We start from the raw sequence: 18,650 nt of genomic DNA, 5'->3' as shown, positions 1-18,650 counted from the left end.
GGACCAATTCTATTTTCCTTATATATGCTTCCTGTAGGTAATATTATTAGGAAACACTCAATTAACTATCAATGTTACGCAGACGATACCCAATTATATCTGTCAATTAAGCAAGATGAAAGTGGTCAGTTAGCAAGACTTCAAACGTGTATTGAGGATATAAAATCCTGGATGACCCACAATTTCCTGATGTTAAACTCAGACAAAACTGAAGTTATTGTGATAGGACCAACGCACCGCCGAACTTCATTATCTAAGGATATAGCTACTCTGGATGGTATTGCCCTGGCCTCCTGCACTGCTGTCAGAAATTTGGGAGTTATTTTTGATCAGGATATATCCTTCAACGCCCACTTAAAACAAACCTCAAGAATAGCCTTTTTCCATCTTCGTAACATTGCCAAAATTAGGAATATCCTGTCTCAGAATGATGCTGAAAAACTAGTCCATGCATTCGTTACTTCTAGACTAGATTACTGCAATTCCTTATTATCAGGTTGCCCAAATAAGTCCCTTAAGACTCTCCAGCTGATCCAGAATGCTGCAGCACGTGTTCTGACGTGAACTAAGAGAAGAGATCATATTTCTCCTGTATTAGCTTCTCTGCATTGGCTTCCTGTGAAATCTAGGATCGAATTTAAAATCCTCTTCCACCATCATACCTAGAAGAGCTCTTAGTACCTTATTGTCCCACTAGAGCACTGCGCTCCCGGAATGCGGGGCTACTTGTGGTCAGAGATGGCAAAAGTACTCACTTCCCGTACTTAAGTAGAAGTACAGATACTTGTGTTAAAAAATACTCTGGTAAAAGTAGAAGTACTGATTTAACTTCTTTACTTAAGTAAAAGTAACAAAGTACAGGCTTTGAAATGTACTTAAAGTATAAAAGTAAAAGTAGCCTTGCGAATGACAACCACTTTTTATGCAAAGCTACCTGGACCACACACGTTACTAGAGTGCAAGATGAGAAACTTCAGTGGACATAAAAACCAGGCTCTTTATATGCCATTGTCTACATGGATGTCTGCCAAACATCACATATATGATTATTGTGACAGAGACTGGGACTCCAGCTTAATAAGATTCTGACTGAGCAAGATATGAATTCAATTGTGATTCTGTGAGAATTCACAGATCCAGTTTCTCTTTTTTAATCGTCCACTTAACATTTAAAGGAATCTACATGTATGTGTGTGTGCTCAAATATAGAAAGAAAATAAAGGATACAATATGAATTACTAAACATAGATTAATTAAGAAGTTCCCCATACTTTTAGAGTTACACAGCACATTGGCCAGGAGTCATACTTGATGCCTCCTAGCCTATCTCAAACATCTCTCTCAGATAAGGCCAGGGATGATTGGGAATGTCTTGCTGCTTGTCTGCCTAATCTCTGGGATCTCTGTTTTCTTCATTTTCAATCATGTCGCCGTCCATACTACTAGTGCTAACGTTACCACCATCAAGCTGCAATTATTTGCCGCAAATGAATGCAGAATGCGGCCGAATCTGTCGAGTCGTCTTGTAGTGGTGCGTTACATGCAATGTAGCCTACAGTATATTCCCATCCAATTAGATTGAATTCGGTATTGATCACGTGAAAAATAATAACGGTAACTCCAGTGAAATTATTTGAAACTTGCTAGTGAGGACTAGATTAGGACCGTATTTATAGCTGATGCTGGTTTCAAACTTCGCGCCCCATGGGGGGGCTGTAAAACACGGACAGAGACAACTTCTTTCTTTTGATGCTTTACAAGCAACGTGAAACCTAGCTAACAGGTGAAGAACACAAACAACTAAATCACTAGCTAACCTACTTTAACTGTGCAGGAACTATAGACCAATACAACAACAGGCTTAAATGAACTGACAACATAAGTTATACGACTTACAGTTCTCAAGGACGCACACACACCATCTCAACTGATTATCCTCCGGACAGCAGTCTCTTTTTCTCACATTTTTTTCTGCGTCCGCGCTATTCTCCGACATTACGACCTCTTGTACAAAACTAAAGTAACGAGCCAATTTTTTAAATGTAAGGAGTAGAAAGTACCGATATTCGTGTTAAAATGTAAGGAGTAAAAGTAAAAAGTCGCCACAAAAAAAAATAGTAAAGTAAAGTAGAAATATCCGAAAAATCTACTTAAGTACAGTAACGAAGTATTTGTACTTCGTTACTTCCCATCTCTGCTTGTGGTTCCTAGAGTCTCTAAAAGTAGACTGGGGGCCAGGGCCTTCAGCTATCAGGCTCCGCTTTTGTGGAACCACCTCCCAGTCTGGGTTCGAGGGGCAGACACCGTCACCACATTTAAGAGTAAACTGAAAACCCTCCTCTTTGATAAAGCTTATAGTTAGGGAGTGAGGAGTTGCAGCGTCCACCTAACCCGGCCCACCTGCTTCTCCTCGTAGTCATCAGTTTTATATACTGTATAATTAATAATATAGCGAGAGTAGAGGGAGGCAGGCCAGTACAGCCCGATCCGGTTGGGGAGAGTTCTAGCCCGACCAGGCACCTCTCTTTAACCTGCCTCTCTTAGTTATGCTATTATAATTCTAGACTGCAGGGGAGGCTGTTTCCTTCCTATGACACACTGAGCTGCTCTCTCATCTCTACTTGTTACTTTTGTATGCATCCTGTCCCAGAATTGCTTGTTACTAATCTAGCTCTGGGGAGTTTACTCCCCGGAGTCTTTATGTTTCTGCTGCGTCCTGCTGCATCCGCCGCATACACCCATGCTCTGCAGCGCCACGTTACATCCCGCAACACCCTGCTGTAATGTTCCTATGCACAGAGTAGTCAGGATCCGGTATAGGGGACTGCAGTACTCAGTATGACACGATGTGCCCTGCTATGACATGAACTTCCACGATAACCTTCGAAGTCACTGTGACCTCTAATGTGACTATTATCACCACTGTTCATCACACCCCCAACCGGCCCGTCAGACACCGCCTACCAAGAGTCTGGGTCTGCCGAGGTTTCTTCCTAAAAGGGAGTTTTTCCTTGCCACTGTCGCGATAGCCACTGCTAATGCTTGCTCTTGAGGGAATTACTGTAATTGTTGGGGTTTTGGAAATTATAGAGTGTGGTCTAGACCTACTCGATCTGTAAAATGTCTCGAGATAACTTTTGTTATGATTTGATACTATAAATAAAATTGAATTGAATTGAATTAAAACAAATATTTCCTGGCTGACGATGGGAGCAGCAAGACGTAAAAAACGAAAATGAATGTTACTAGTCTGGACATCTTACCGTGCCAAGTTTGCAATAAAGGTTTCCTAAATGCCACATTTGATGTCAGCTTACTAACTGATTGCGGGGTTTGTGTAGATTTGGACTTTTATACATTTATTTCACTTTGTTTAAACGGCGAAGTGGAGGAAGCCTAGAGACGAGCCCATAGCAACCAGTTTGTGTGTTGAATGTTACCCAGTGTCCTTTGCTGAATGGTCTCAAAGGAGTAACTTAGTATTTGAAGTAATGCAGTAATGCAGGAAATTTGCATTTAGTTTCCATGCTTAATGTGTTTCACAACAACGTTAGTGAGTAAATCTACTGAAATGGCCACCATACCATAACAAAGGAGTTTGATGCGTCAGATGAGAATGCAGAGGTTTAGTCACATATGTCATTGTTGTTAAAAAAACAATGGGAATCTGTATATCGATGTCAAGCGCAAACCAGTGTAGAAGGTATTGATAAATTGTTGGGGGAGGGTCATACCTTTTTTTCCATTTTGACTTGAAGCAAATGTGAAACTGTAAAACCAGTATTGGACAGCAAATTCAAAAATGACAATATAAGAGACAAACGACCAAAGGTTTTGTAAAATGAATAAGAACGGTAACAAGGAAACCAAATTCCCAAAAGTATAGACCGCCTACCTGTCAAATTAGTCCAGTATACGTCCACATAAAGTGCACAAGACTAAGTAGTAAAAAGAGTAAAAAAAAAAAAAAGAGAGTAAAAAATACACAACAGTTATACCAACAGTAGTTCAACAGTCGAAAGGGTCAGTAAAGAGCTTAAATGCAGCCAAACAGCTACATATTCGTACAGCTTCAGCAGATGAATGTTAAAAACAAAACAAAATAAAATCTTGTAGTGTCAAACACATTTTGAAATGGAGGAGGGTGATTTCTACATAATGTGAGTGTTTGTTGGCTGAAACAAACAATACAAATTGCATATTTCCAAATCGTATGTCACTGAAAAAGTGTGACCTGTGTCACGTGTGTGTGTGTGTGTGTGTGTGTGTGTGTGTGTGTGTGTGTGTGTGTGTGTGTGTGTGTGTGTGTGTGTGTGTGTGTGTGTGTGTGTGTGTTTGCATCATGCCTCCCCATATGATTTTGTGTCATGTTTGGTTTACATAGAGAAGAGTCGTCAGTTTTAATATCCCACGTGGGAACTTGTAGGCAGCCCACAAATATCAACATGACTGTGACTGTTCTGAGAAGTTCCTCTTCTAACCTTCACAGTCAATGAACAGAACACTTCCCAACCCTGTTTTTTCTTAAACTCATATTGTCGTAGAAAGAATGCAGTTCCTCATAAAGAATATTATTATACCTGTCAGGTAAGAATTGTTATTTATTTTTCTATCTATCTATCTATCCATCTATCTATCTATCTATCTATCTATCTATCTATCTATCTATCTATCTATCTATCTATCTATCTATCTATCTATCTGATCTTATAATGGCTATATATAAGTTTTTTTTTATTGTATCCACTGTAGGATGTACATAATTGGCAATTGCATGTTGAAGTAAATTAGGCTGCTCATAATTTCCCATTATCATTGTGGTTTACAGAGATCAGTTACATGTGGAAGATTATCTTTCTCAGAATTTATCCTACTCTCCTTCCCCCATCCTTCATTTTTTGGAGTTTAGTTACATGTTTGACACTTTGGGAAATAAGTTTATTTGCTTTCTTGACAAATTTTGGTTTTACAGTGAAGATACTGCACAGAAGAGTTGGGCAGATCAATTATTGTAGCTGTTGGTTGACTGTTTGTGGACAGATTAAAAAAATGAGTTACATTTACAGATGTTGGTAAATACAGAAGCTGAGAAGGGCCATCCTTGCAAATTTTTTTTAATGCCGTTACCCCAAGATCACAATCTTTTGTTTCTTTTTATTACTCATAATGGTTATCAGAGGTCAGATCAAGCTGATGGTGACGGACTTGATGATAAACGTGTGACAACCCGTGTGATGACATCTGGTTTTCAAAAATAAAATGCTTAAAAAGGGTATAAACATCCATGAAAAATGAGATTACTTGAATTACAGTCACAAGAAGTATAAAACACATTCGCACGAGATTAGATCATTAACTCGTTATCACGAGATAACAGCATTTAAAAATCCGACTGCACCTTGGCTAAAAAGATGATGGTGATAAAATAAATGTGGCACTTTGTAGTTTTGGCTTATTTAAAGCTAATGTACTTCTTCTGTATGATTCTTGCTGTTCCGAGTTTGTACCTTCATGGTTGAATGCACTTATTAGAAGTCGCTTTGGATAAAAGCATCAGTTAAATGTAATGTGATGTAAAAAAGAATTGCAAGCACAGCCGGTCAGCTTCCATAGGTAAGTGTATTTTTGAACTCTGGGTAGAGCCAGGCTAGTTGTTTTCCCCTGAACTAGCGTAGCATAAAGACTGGACTGTCTTTATGCTACGCTAGGCTAATTACCTCCTTGTTCTACTGTAGCTTCATACCTAAGGTGCCATTTTGCACATTTGCTTTCTGAAGCCAGCAGCTGGTTAGCCTTAAAGCAACACTAGAGAATTTTTCCCGCTTCGGTCCCCCTACAGGTTGGAAGCGGAATTGTCCATTACTGCTGTCGTAATGTCTCATTATGTCTCATTCGAACTACAGATCCGCTACCTGATCTGGCAAACTTGCATAATGTAATGAAATGGACAATTCCGCTTCCAACCTGTAGGGGGACCGAAGCGGGAAAAGTTAGTGTTGCTTTAATCTTTAGCTTTAGTAAGAACAATTCACCGACCAACACCTCTAAAGTTCACTAAATAATTAGTTGTATTCTATGGTTGTATCGTGTTTGTTTAACTTAAATCTGTACAAAAACTGAATTGTAAAAACGACAAGTTGTAGTTTTATGGAGGGTTATGTGCCAGACTATTCCTTGGCCAGGTTTCATGATTTCCTGGAGCTTTGTTGCAAGACAACCAACAAAGACAGAGAGGTGTTAGCAGGCAGATTACTTTTAACCTTTGGACAGGCTAACTGTTTTCCCTGTTTCCAGTCTTTATGCTAAGCCAAGCTAAGCTAAGCTAACTGTCTGCTGGCTGATGTAGTTTACATTCAATGGATATAAGAAAGGTTTTAATTTATGACTTTCAATTAATCTGACTCTGGGCAAGAAAGAAAATATTTCCAACCTCAACTTTGTTCAGGTTGTGTTTTCTCTCCTCAGGAACGGAACAGGATCCTGCAGACAGGTTTTAAAATGTATCCTGCTTTACCTGTGGGATGTTTACTCTGCACCTGCACCTGTCAGCAGAGACGTCCTGACTCTACTGTCTCTCTGTGCCACGCTCGCCATCATCACTGGCGGCCTGCTTCATCACTGGCTGTCAACGACTCTGAAATACAACCATGAAGCGTCCATTCAGACTGCCTGCATCTACAGTGTGGCCATATTTCTGGTCTCGTTCCTGTGTCACCCTCTGCGCTGTGTGCTGACCATGACTCTGCCGACAGTCTGCACCAAACAGGGACGCAAACTCCTCATCACAGCCTCCGTCATGATTGTAGTTTTGAACGTCATTCCTAATATTTCGGTGAACGTAGGAGCGGTCGCTCGCATCCTGAAGTGCACCGCTGAGGGTTTCACAAAGACTTTATTAAACTCATCTGAACCTTTGAACAAAGCAAAGAGAGACCTTGTTGAGGAAACCATCAAAGTGAGAAGGGAAGACTTGAGCATTGTCACCAACTTGAGGAAGTTGGATCACTTCACACATGTTGATGTGTCAGAAGTCAAAAGCAGGTTCACTAAGATGATTGCACAGATAGAGGTCAACTTCTCACATGCGAGGGGCCTGCTAAAAGATTACAAACTGCTGTCAAACCGGATCCTTGCTGCCATTTTTGTTGCTTTACTAATCTTTGAATCTGCTCGCTACTTAAAATCTTATCTGGCATCAGTTCAGTTTGATAACGGCTACATCTCCGAAGAGCTTCAGCAAAAAGTGACTCATGCTGCTAAAAATACAACTTGTCCCACAAGCCGCAACATAACAAGTCAGGAATGTACCTCCTGCTTCATATCACTGGTTGTGGTAACATTATATTTCATTGCAATAACTTTATTAGTAGCTTTGGATCATGTTGTGTATCATATAGTTCAGGCGATTATGCCATGGATACTGGACTTTCCACCGACATCTGCCAGCATAAGTGTCAATTATAAGGTAAGACATTACTGCAGTTCCTTTTATTCTACCTGCAGTATTTGCTTCCTCACTTTTAAGGTTTTGCTCTTTGTTTAATCTCCTGCTAGGTTCAGTGGTTCCCCCCTGCCTTTTGTATCATCCCACAATCCTGTGTCACGCGGGACCTCACAAACTTCCACCAGGATTACAAGTGGACTTTCAACCCCGAGCCAGCGCTCTGCGATGTGACAACTTCAGCTCCGAACCTGGGAGTCACACTCCTGCTGGGATGTCTCTGGCTGATGAGCTACTCTCTGGTGTTCCTCGAGGTTTACGCCAGACGGCTGCGCAGGAAAATCTCTGCGTCCTTTTTCAGAGAGCAGGAGGAGAGGAGAATAGTTTACTTGATGAAGAAAGTACAAGAGAAGCAGAGTAGAAAAGAGCAAAAAGAGACTATTTGTGTTGAGGTTAGGTGAATGGTTACAGGACAATGCTTTGTTTGTCAAATTTTTCTAAAGATGTTTTTAAGCTGCTTTGCTTTAGGGATGGCAACGTCGGTGTGTCGGTCCACCACTTCAGGCTGTTCTCGTGAACTATTTGTACATATAGCTTCAAAAAGTAATGCACTGTAGTCCGTATGTATTCCACGTATTTATTAGTGTAAACCCCACATTGATGTTTACTGTAAGGCAGCCCCCTCTACTGTCTGTAGTAATTATAACCAAAACACTGAGTATGGGACTGTGTATTGTAGGGATGAGGTAGAGGTGGTGGATTGGTCCCAAAACACAGGATTTTCACCCGGGGAATGGATGTTTATTTCCCAGAAGTACTACTTGAGGGGACCGGTGTTTTTCTAATCTTAACTAGTTTTGGTGATAACCTTAAACTGTCGCATAGGCCTAACGGTGACCGGTTGTCATAATTTCAAAGATAGATAAAAAGAAATCATTAGAATAGCTGTGCATACATTTTCGGAATCAAACGAAGTCAACGATGATAACCACCATTGACCACTTTGATATTTCAACAATTATTTGATGGATTTCCATGATATTTTCTACAGATATAGTTTGGTCCCCAGAGGATGAATCTGACTAACTTTGGTGATCCCCTGAATTTTTCTCTAGCGCCACCATGACGTTGATATTTAGGGGTGTTATTGAAATGTCTCAACAACCACTGAGTGGATTGCCATGGAATTTGGTACAGACACTCTATGCCCAGAGGACGACTCCTCATGACTGGGTGGACCCTGACTTGTCACGTAGCACCACCAGCATGTCAAAGGTTTCACTTGTCCAGTGTAATCTCAACACACACTTGATGCATGGGCACAAAAATGATCACAGAGATTCATGGCTCCTACACACCGTATAGCCTATCTAATGATCCCCAGACTTTCCTCTCTAGTGCAGAGGTTGGCATTTGTGGTTTTGAGTGAAATGTCTTAACAAATAACCGATGGATTGCCAGTAAATTTGATGCAAACATGCATGTCCACCTCAGGATGAATTGTAATAACTCTGCTCATATCTTAGCTTTTAATCTAGCGCCATCATCAGGTCAAAATTTCATTATCTAATACTTTAAGACCGAATACCTGCAGATCTAATGACATTCCCATCAGCTTCAGTTGTACTTTGTGTTTATTGTTAACCAGCATGCTAACAAATTATAGGATGTCCATGGTCAAGATTCTGAGCATATTAGCATGCTGCCGTTAGCATTTACCTCAAAGCACTGCTGGGCCTAAGTAGCCTCAAAGAGCTGCTAGTGTGGCTGCATGTAGACTCAGTCTTCTTACCTACAGTAGGCTACAGTTTTTCTTTAAGGTTTGTAACACATCATTCTCCACTCTTATGCTAAAAGTCTGATTTTGCAAAACATAAACTGAAGATAGAGCATCCTGTGTAACAACACATTTTCCTGTGCAGGCATGTCACCACTCAACGGTGTCTTCTTAGGCGCTCACACTCAAACCTGATGTGGTTTTTATAGATGTACCACCACATCTGCTAACTTTGCATCCACGTGTGTGTTTGCCTGAATGTTAACAGGTTTTTTTTCACACAAATGTCACAGAGCTCATGTTTTACTGTATGTTTTTTGTACTGTGTGTGCAGTGTTGTTTTACCTCGTGTGTGGTTCAGTATGAATCTGTTATTTCTTGTTTCGCTTCTTTTTTTTTACCCCTGAGCCCCACTAGATGTCACTATGGTGCTTTGGACAAATGAGGATAGAGAATAATACAGTACCTGTCAGAAAATGAACAGCAATAGATTGGATCTTACAATGTTTTGAATATTTTATTGACCTAGATGACTTTTATAGATGAAATGAATCTGTTTCATGTGCACATCCAATAATTCACCCGCCTATTTTAATCAGTATGGCCTTACTAAAAAAAAAAAAAAATCACTTCCTTTGCAGGTCCTTTGCATTTTATCAGTACGCTTCTGCTTAAAACTCCCATGAGCCTTCGGGAGTTTATTTTAAGACACCATCCCAGAATAATAATAGAATACCTCTTTATCATCTAGTCTATTTTTTATTCTGACTTTTTATCCACTCATGATTGTCTCAAAATTCATCAAACTGTGTAAAGATGATAGACAGAAATGATGAATTATTCATGTATTTGTGCTTACTATGTGTGTCACAGCTCTGGGCTTATTGTTGGAAAGGCAGTGAACTGAAAGATTATTAAAAATGTAAATCAAATGTAGCTCTTAACATCCAATTTTCCCATTTTAATTCTCTTTAAGAATGTTAAAGGGTGGAAAAATCAACTTTTTTACACTATCTGACAGTATCACACTGTACATGTTTGTTCCAGCTCTTCATTGAAGATTCTATACAATGTTTACATTAAGTTAAATATTAAGACTCAAATATTCGAGGTATCTTACATTTTATAAACATTACCCTAAAATGTAGCCTGGCATGTTTTGATACCTTCCTCAACTGGAACTAAAAATAAATGTCAGTGGGTTTGTCGAGCAGTCTAACATTTGTTCATTCGTTCAGACGCAGTATAGGATGGACTTCTTAGCATGCAGCAGTTCAATCAAACAATTACCTGGAAAGAAACTTCTCTGCAGGATTATGTTTTCTTCTTCTGTGAAGCTGTTATCTATTCATTAGAGGAAGCCTGGTGGACTGAGTGCTTGGTGACTGGCAACTACTTGAAATGATAAAATTGCAAGCATCTGTCATGCATTAGCATTCATACCGACAGTCTTGTCCACAGAAAGAGGTTTAAAGAATGGTTTGTTTGAATCTATTTCCATAGCTCTGAGAAGGATTTTGTGGGTCGGTTTTGATGTGTCTTAATGTTTTCGGCTATTGGGAGCAGGTTTTAAACAGTATCAGTATCTACCACATAGTGCCAGGGGCTGTGAAAGCATTCCTAAATGTGCCTCAAAGGAATAGCGAAAATCTTAATCTTATGATGTGTGTTCCTGTTTGTCCTTCAAGATACTTTTTGAATTCTACACTCCTGAATCTGTGCAAAACCAGAGTATCCAAAGATGTAAATTTGGCTTTTCACAGAAGATTAAATGTTAACTAAATTATGTCTGCTATGGCAAAAAAAGGTCTACTTCCTAATTAGTGCTCAATGGCCAATCACTGCAGTGGATGATGTGTTAAATTGCAGGCTACCTCCTCTGTTCTTTGGATAATTATAGGATTTATGGCCACAGCCATGGCCTCAATGGTTGACATGACATTTTGAGCTTGGATGGGGAGGTGGAATTGATTTTTAAGTTGGTGGCTGTACAAGGCAGTGTGTTGCAGTGTGGATGTAATGGTGTGTGATGGCAAAGAGAGGGAGGGGTGCACTGGGAAAAAGGGAGGGAGTGCAAGAGAGAGATAGGGAGACATATGTGGACGACTAGAGCGCCTCTGGAGAAAGACATTCATTTGTGATTCTGGGTTGATTGCACCTGCTACCACGCGAGAGTGAGAGCTGCCTTTTGCAAGTGATGGTAAGCTGCCCATTTTCTTCTCTTAAAAATATTTGTTTACTCTCCCACACTTTTATTTTCTTAACCTGAATCAACTCTAAATGTGTAACAATTTATTTCTGCATTATTTCCTTGGATACGGGAATATAAAGAGGGAGGGTTATGTATTTTTTTCTAAGAGGATAGTCAGTCTTTTCTGGCTTTCTTCATTTGTTTAAAAAAAAAAAAAAAGAACGGATCAAACAGTCAACATAATGGCTTTAGTGTGGGTTTAACCTTTCCCTTCACAGTCAACTGGCTGATAGGAATATGTCCATTATGAGAAACACAGGATACACATCTTTATGGATGTTAGTGATTAACAGAAAGTTAAATAATGTTGAAGAATATTAAGATTGAAGTTTAACCTTTTATTTATATCTCTTTATTTTAAACTAGAGTGGCTGAACTAGTCATAATTTGGTGATGTTTGCTGATTCCTGTTATTTCATTAATATATATATTTTTTTGCCATTTGGGGGCAGTGGAAACAAGTTGTGAACATGATATTGACATATCCACTTTTGACCAACACCAGTTTTGATTGATATTCTCTGGATTGCACACAAACAAACATATCTGTTTTTGCAAATGAACCCTCTCCCGGCCCCGCCCTACCATTTTCTTACAGTCCCTATCTATTGTTTCTCTCACATTTCTGCATTTAGGCATCTTGTTTTGTGCCTCTGGAGTTCAACTGAGTTGTGGCCACAGGACTTAAACACAATGGAGAACAACACAACCGTCTTTCGGGAAGTCACTCAAGTTGTAAATCGGACAGAAATACCTCTGAACCCTCTTGAAGAGCAGGCCATTACAATATTTTTGACATTGCTCATCTGTGTAGTAGGGATTGCTGGGAACATCATGGTGGTGCTGGTTGTGCTGCGCACCAAACACATGGTGACCCCGACTAACTGCTACCTCGTCAGTCTGGCTGTCGCAGACCTCATCGTGCTCCTGGCTGCAGGGCTGCCTAACATCTCTGATGTTGTAGCCTTCTGGATATATGGATACACAGGATGCTTGTGTATAACTTATCTTCAGTACCTGGGCATCAACGTGTCGTCCTGCTCCATCACGGCCTTCACCATCGAACGATACATCGCAATTTGTCACTCCATAAAGGCTCAATTCATATGCACCGTTTCCCGGGCCAAGAGGATCATAGCTGCGGTCTGGGTCTTCACCTCGCTCTACTGCATTATGTGGTTCTTCTTAGTGGACACGGAAGAAACCGTCTACACCAACGGAGTGGTGGTAACTTGTGGTTACCGTGTCTCCAGGAGCTTGTACATGCCAATCTATTTCTTGGACTTCACTTTGTTCTATGTGATCCCCCTTATTGTGGCCATGGTGCTGTACGGGCTCATCGCCAGGATTTTGTTCATGAGCCCCCTGCCCTCGCATTTGAACGACAGAGCCGGAGGAAGCTCGGTTCACCAGGGTCACTCCAACACCACTAGCAAGGCCAACAAGGGTGCGGTCTCTGCAAGGAAACAGGTACTGGAATGGCTGATACACAGTATAGAGCAGGGGTCTTCAATGTTTTTTTAGACCAGGGACCCCTTAGCTCAAAGAGAGACCGAGTAGGGACCCCCTACTGCATTTATTGTAAACAATTGAGTTGCATATTAAACTGGACTGATTGGACGAAAATAAATGGTAATTATTTATACATTATGTTTTAACCGTAAACATACATGTGGAAGGCACAGTGAATCTTTAAGCCTAACTGTATAGCTGCCATAGTGGCTAACTTACCTATAGTAAGCTTATCTTCAATATGTAAAAAAAATAAAAAAATTCACAAATAGGCCAATTTATCTTTGCTATTAATATTTTAGATGCATATCAATGTATATTTTCAGACATATTAAAAATTGAAAAAATAAATATTCCAAAAAATATTTTTTAAAGATAATTTGGCGGCCCTAACTACGAGGACCCCCTAGGGGTCACAGATCCCCTGTTGAAAAAATCCACCTTTATTAGAAAATATTAAAATCTCATGAATAATTTCTGATTAAGAAATCTCTTTTTAGCCAAACCTAAAATATATAGTTTAGGTCAGGATTTTCCAAAATTGGATTGTTCCTTGGTCAAAATTGAAAAATCTCAGCAACTATTAGATGGTTTGTAGACGTTCATTGTTCTCAGAGGATGAATCCTACTGACTTTGGTGATCCCCTGATTTTTCATCTAGCGCCACCATGAGGATGACATTTGTGTTTTTGAGTAAAATGTCTTGACACAACTATTAGATAGGTTGCCGTGACATTTTATACAGACATTAATTCTAACTGCGTGTCAATCACTGTTCATGCACACGCATTCATTCTCCCTTGTGGGGGGAGGGTCTTAGGAGACCGTTTTGGGCTTTAGCAGAAAGGGGGGAGGGACTGAGAAGTTGTCAATGTTCGCATTTTTTGGCTAAGTCCTGGATCTTCACAATCCTACCTACAGCACCTGTAAACAATTAATGCACCTACATCCTCTCTATGAAGGCCGCCTTTTCACACAACCCTCATGTGTGGTCGTTTGGAAAAGAGCCATAGGCCCTTCCTCTGTAACTTGACCTGGCCTTGTTGCATGTTAGCATACTGACTTTAGCATTTAGAACAGCTGTCCTCACAGAGCTAGCATAGCTACAGACTCTTATTATTAGACATCTTCTGCAATACTGACATGATGTCAAACACCATGCCTGTGATTATAGTTATAACAATTCCTCATAAATTGCCACATAATTACGTTACTTTTGTTCCTTGTTTCCTTGCACATCTGTCTCTCTCTCTCTGCATCAACAGATAACAAAGATGCTGGCTGTGGTGGTCATCCTCTTCGCCTTGCTTTGGATGCCTTACCGAACACTGGTGGTGGTCAACTCCTTTATCGACCCGCCTTACCACAACACCTGGTTCCTGCTCTTCTGCCGTATGTGCATCTACACCAACAGTGCCGTCAACCCCATCATTTACAACCTCATGTCTCAGAAGTTTCGCGTCGCATTCAAAAAGCTCTGCAAGTGCAACTGGCGACACAAGGAGAAGGCGGCAGAGTACAATGTGCCAATGTATTACAGCGTGATAAAGGATTCTTCCCATGAGAGCAATGACCTGGTCACAGAGCAGGAGGAAGTGAGTCAAACCAACAAAAGGCTCAACCAAACCGATGATGACGCAAGCACTCTCAGTATTTCTTAATAAAGGCTTTGATGAGTTTGTTGGCTCTATTCTATTAGGATCAGGGCATTATTTGTGTTTAAGATTGCTGTCAGTTCCACCTGTAAGAAAAATGATTTACTGACGCTGAGATCTGTAGACATTTTAGTTTTTGCAGTGAGACAGGTTGAATTTGTGGTGTAGTAAACTAGTTGTGGTACTTTTGCATCAGTATTGTAACTGTGTTGTAAACACAGCATGTGAGACCATGCTTTCGTGTGTTTCACACTGCTTAGTGGGACATAAAGTGCATCATAATGTGCATTGCCATTGCACAAAAATGACTCACTATTTTAATGCACATAAAAATAGAATGACTAGGAAAGATGGACATTGTGACATGTTAGATGCATTTTTGTACATATTTAGAATTTTGAGACTATGTCCAGACGTTATGTTAACTCGTTTTGACTAGTACCAATACTTGTTACGTATGTGCAACACTGACCTATAACATTATCAGCATAATGCATCTCTTGATGACAATTGCACTTGTCCTTTTCATTGTGACACTCTCTGGCTGAAGTGTACTCAAATAGACCACACTTTTTGACAGCACTTATGAACACAGTCCAGATTTTGCCTTCTTTTTTTTAAACCCCACTTAATATTAACAATTCAGACAACAACAACAGAGAGGGAGAGAGAGAGAGTTTTCACTGTGATGTATGTTTCTGTCTGTGGCCCTGAATGCATCACATCCAACCTGTATCTACCAAACTATTTTGGTATTTAATCAAAAAGGTTAATTGGTGAACGTCATCTCGCGACGTTAACCTGCCACGCTATCATCAACACTTTGGTGGAAATACCTCAACAACTGTTGTATTGACTTTCATGAAATTTTGGACTAATATTCTTTGTTCCCAGATGATGACAGGCTTTGGTGATCTGACTTTTTCTCTAGCACCACCACAAGTCCATGAGGTTGACATTTGTGGTTTGGAGTGATGTTGTCTTGACAACTGTATTGGCTGGCATAAACATTAGTTCAGACATTCATGTTCCTCTCACAATGAATTGGCAAATGTAAGGATGCTAACATGCTAAACGTAGATGTTGAACATGGTAGGTTACACTTTATGCCTGCTAAACATCAGAATTGTTAACATGTTAGCATGCTGACGTTAGCATTTTAGCTCAAAGTATCACTGTGCCTATAAGTACAGCTTCACTTAGTCTTATTTATTTATTTATTCATTCATAAGCATCATGATCATACTGTATATAAGTCAACAGTATAGCTAACCATCTTCTACAGACAGCTGTAGGCTGGCATGGTTTTATTTGGAAGGTCAGCTAGGCTAAGTAAACACTAGCCTCTACACAGCCATGCTCCACTTACACAGGTGTTTTCACTCATCTTGCCCGATTAGACCGCATCTCAGACCTGTGTGGGCGTGTACAGACTGTTTGATTGGCATCTTCTTCACTCTCCTGTTCGAGTGGTTACACCTGTTAGTGAGGGAGCATTTCAAATCTTTCCTTGTAATTGTTATAATTATTCGGGCATTTACTGCTGACAGTAGAAAGATGACAGCAGGAAATGAGTGGAGAGAGACATGAGGAACGACATGCAACAAAGGTCCAGACACAAACGGAGGACGATGGGATTTATGGTTGTCACCTTGACTCTTTATAATTAATAAAGTTTGGCGTTTATGCCCAGAATAGCTCCAGCTAATTTCACTAGAGTTGATATACCAATTATGCTCCTCTTTCACTCCTTTGAAATTGTCACAGAATTTACTTATTCTGCAATCCAAAAACTAAAATGTAAACAAGCCCTCTGTCAGCCCTTCCACTGAGTTTATTTCTGACTCCGAAGAAATTCTGCGTTATAGAAAAAAGTTTGTATCATTAGATTTCCAGTCTGCCAAACTGTGAGGCAGGAGGTAATAACCATGGAAACAGATCAGTTCCAATTCAACACATCGGCCAAGTCAGAGAATGAAAATAAAGTTGTCCTTTTGACGGGCAACAAAACTGACAGCAAGTGCATTTTAGGAAAAAAATGGGATGTTGTTGCCAACGAGTTTGCTGTCCCCCTTGTCTTATTGCTGTCGTCTTCATCATTACTGCATGTCTCTGCATCTCAACATGCCCATCTCTACAGACCTGTGTATAAATCCCTTTCACACTTGGCCAATATTATCTATTCTGTGTACTGTGCATGTTTGATCTTGTGTTTTTAATAGGCTTTGTAGTTTCATGTGGATTAACAAATCTTTTTAAATATATATTCTTAAATGTAAATGTATACATCTAATAAATGTGTACATTGTCTTTATTCATTAGAGTTGTGTGTGTCGAATAAAATAAATCTCAACAGTATTCATGCAGTATTTCCTTTGGAAAAGGAGATTTGATGTAGATTTTCATTAACTGAAGTGGGGCTGTAGCTCTAGCACATTTGCATACAACATCAGTACAGACCCTGCTTAGAGAATAACGGATCATTTCAAGGACACACTTATGATTCTGTTTTGCTTTAATTAGCTAAAATTATTTAGCCTAGTGTATATCTTACCATGTGTGATTGAACATATCCCACCTTTGTTTGCTTGTTTTTCCAGTTTCCTATAGCTCTAAACTATAAAATTATACTCAAGACTACAGCTGATCATGCAAATAACATAAATAACAATGATTAGCAAAATGTGTGCCACTAAGGAAAATGTGAAGCAGTTAGTAGACGCTAAATGCAGCTTCACATCACGTTTGGCACCTGTCGAGTGAGGTTACTGTCAATAATCATGTCTGTGTTTTTTAATGCTGGAACCATGTTCTCTGTCACATCGAGAATATTGTATACGTCCCTCTGGACATTGTGCAGGCTATGTAGTGCTGATAAATTCCATATAAGGAGTTTGTATAATGAAAGAGATGCTACAAAGGTCTGGAGGAAAGAATCAGTGAAGGCAGAAATACAGAGACCTGCAGCAAAAATTTTGCTCGTGGCTCCAGCAGTCATATATATTTTTTCTTTTCAGCTCTTTCTTAGATGAGACAACATGGATCGATAATATATTCTTTTTTATGCGGTCTTGTTTTGTTTTGTTGTATGTCAGCTAGAAGAACACCTGTTGCTTCAACTGAAGAACTGTTTGTGCTTGCTGAGTATTATTCTTTACTGATGTTTATTTCAGTCCTACAATTTGTTCAAAATTCAATATGTTTTCTCAGGACTTCCATCAGAAAACTTCCTTTAAAGAAAGTCCTAACACCTTCCTTTGGTTTGGTGCTTTAAATTTGGTAGGAACCTAAACTCAAATGTCCAGACCATAGACTGCAAAAAATAATAGATGGAGCTTACTGGTCAGAAAAGTGAAGCCAGAGACTAGAGTTCTAGAACCGTGAATCCCCAACTCAGAGTAATTCCTGTATCTGTGTCATGTGGGTTTCACCACTGCCACGCCTCTATAGAAGACTAGCGGCAGGTTCTGAGTGTATTGATTCCGATGGAAGAAGCGAACATAAGCTCAGATCATGGCCGATTCTTTCGCCCTATATTCACCAAAGTAAATATTGGACTCATTTTTTTTTATTTTGACCTTTATTTATTCAGGGAAGGTTCACTGAGAGGAAGCCTCTCTTTTGCAAGAAAACCCTGATCACATTCACACAGTTACACATTCATACCTGGAAGCTGCCCAATACAACCACTGACTGATCTGCTGGCCACTGAGCAGCTCCACTGGAGCCCATGGAGTTAAGGGCCATGCTCAAGGGAACCTCAGTGGTGGTAATGAGGGAGGGACAAGAGCTGCTCTTTCACTTTCCACATCCAGATTTTATCCTGTTGGTCTGGGGATTGAACCGACGACCTCCCGGTCACAAGCTCGCTTCTCTAACCTTTAGGCCTCCCAAACATTTTGACACTAAAATGCCATTTTTCAGACACACAACTCAGGAGAAAATCTTAAAATTAGTTTGAGACCTGTTTCTGTCTCAGGAACAAACTCTCGAGAGCTGGCAAAACAGGTAAGT

General features: G+C 39.9%; 2 protein-coding genes and 1 pseudogene across 2 annotated transcripts; all 3 read left to right on the top strand.

Annotated features, from left to right (window-relative positions):
- Positions 1 to 21: 21 nt before the first annotated feature.
- On the top strand, positions 22 to 2,362 carry LOC120558934 (annotated as a pseudogene).
- A 2,187-nt stretch (positions 2,363 to 4,549) lies between these two features.
- On the top strand, positions 4,550 to 7,926 carry LOC120559814 (osteoclast stimulatory transmembrane protein). The gene is made up of 3 exons (XM_039801842.1): positions 4,550 to 4,587; positions 6,466 to 7,465; positions 7,555 to 7,926. Exons 1-3 carry the CDS (start codon positions 4,550 to 4,552, stop codon positions 7,900 to 7,902), a joined length of 1,386 nt encoding a protein of 461 aa, XP_039657776.1. The 3' UTR covers positions 7,903 to 7,926.
- A 3,137-nt stretch (positions 7,927 to 11,063) lies between these two features.
- LOC120558426 (thyrotropin-releasing hormone receptor-like) lies at positions 11,064 to 16,974 on the top strand. The gene is made up of 3 exons (XM_039799420.1): positions 11,064 to 11,418; positions 12,105 to 12,939; positions 14,247 to 16,974. The coding sequence occupies exons 2-3, from the start codon at positions 12,163 to 12,165 to the stop codon at positions 14,640 to 14,642; spliced, it is 1,173 nt and encodes a 390-aa protein (XP_039655354.1). The 5' UTR covers positions 11,064 to 11,418; positions 12,105 to 12,162; the 3' UTR covers positions 14,643 to 16,974.
- Positions 16,975 to 18,650: the final 1,676 nt, after the last annotated feature.

The sequence above is a fragment of the Perca fluviatilis genome, chromosome 5 (genome assembly GCF_010015445.1).
Source record: "Perca fluviatilis chromosome 5, GENO_Pfluv_1.0, whole genome shotgun sequence".
Taxonomy (NCBI): domain Eukaryota; kingdom Metazoa; phylum Chordata; class Actinopteri; order Perciformes; family Percidae; genus Perca; species Perca fluviatilis.
The sequence above is the reverse complement of the archived record's forward strand: the minus strand, read 5'-3'. Positions and strand labels throughout refer to the sequence as shown.

What these genes read in the sequence shown, in the direction of transcription:
- LOC120559814 (XM_039801842.1), top strand. Translation starts at nt 4,550, where the DNA reads ATGCAGTTCCTCATAAAGAATATTATTATACCTGTCAG. An exon ending in AATATTATTATACCTGTCAG is followed by an intron (nt 4,588 to 6,465) that starts GTAAGAATTGTT and finishes TTCTCTCCTCAG; the next exon opens with GAACGGAACAGGATCCTGCA. An exon ending in GCATAAGTGTCAATTATAAG is followed by an intron (nt 7,466 to 7,554) that starts GTAAGACATTAC and finishes ATCTCCTGCTAG; the next exon opens with GTTCAGTGGTTCCCCCCTGC.
- LOC120558426 (XM_039799420.1), top strand. Translation starts at nt 12,163, where the DNA reads ATGGAGAACAACACAACCGTCTTTCGGGAAGTCACTCAAGTTGTAAAT. An exon ending in CGGTCTCTGCAAGGAAACAG is followed by an intron (nt 12,940 to 14,246) that starts GTACTGGAATGG and finishes CTGCATCAACAG; the next exon opens with ATAACAAAGATGCTGGCTGT.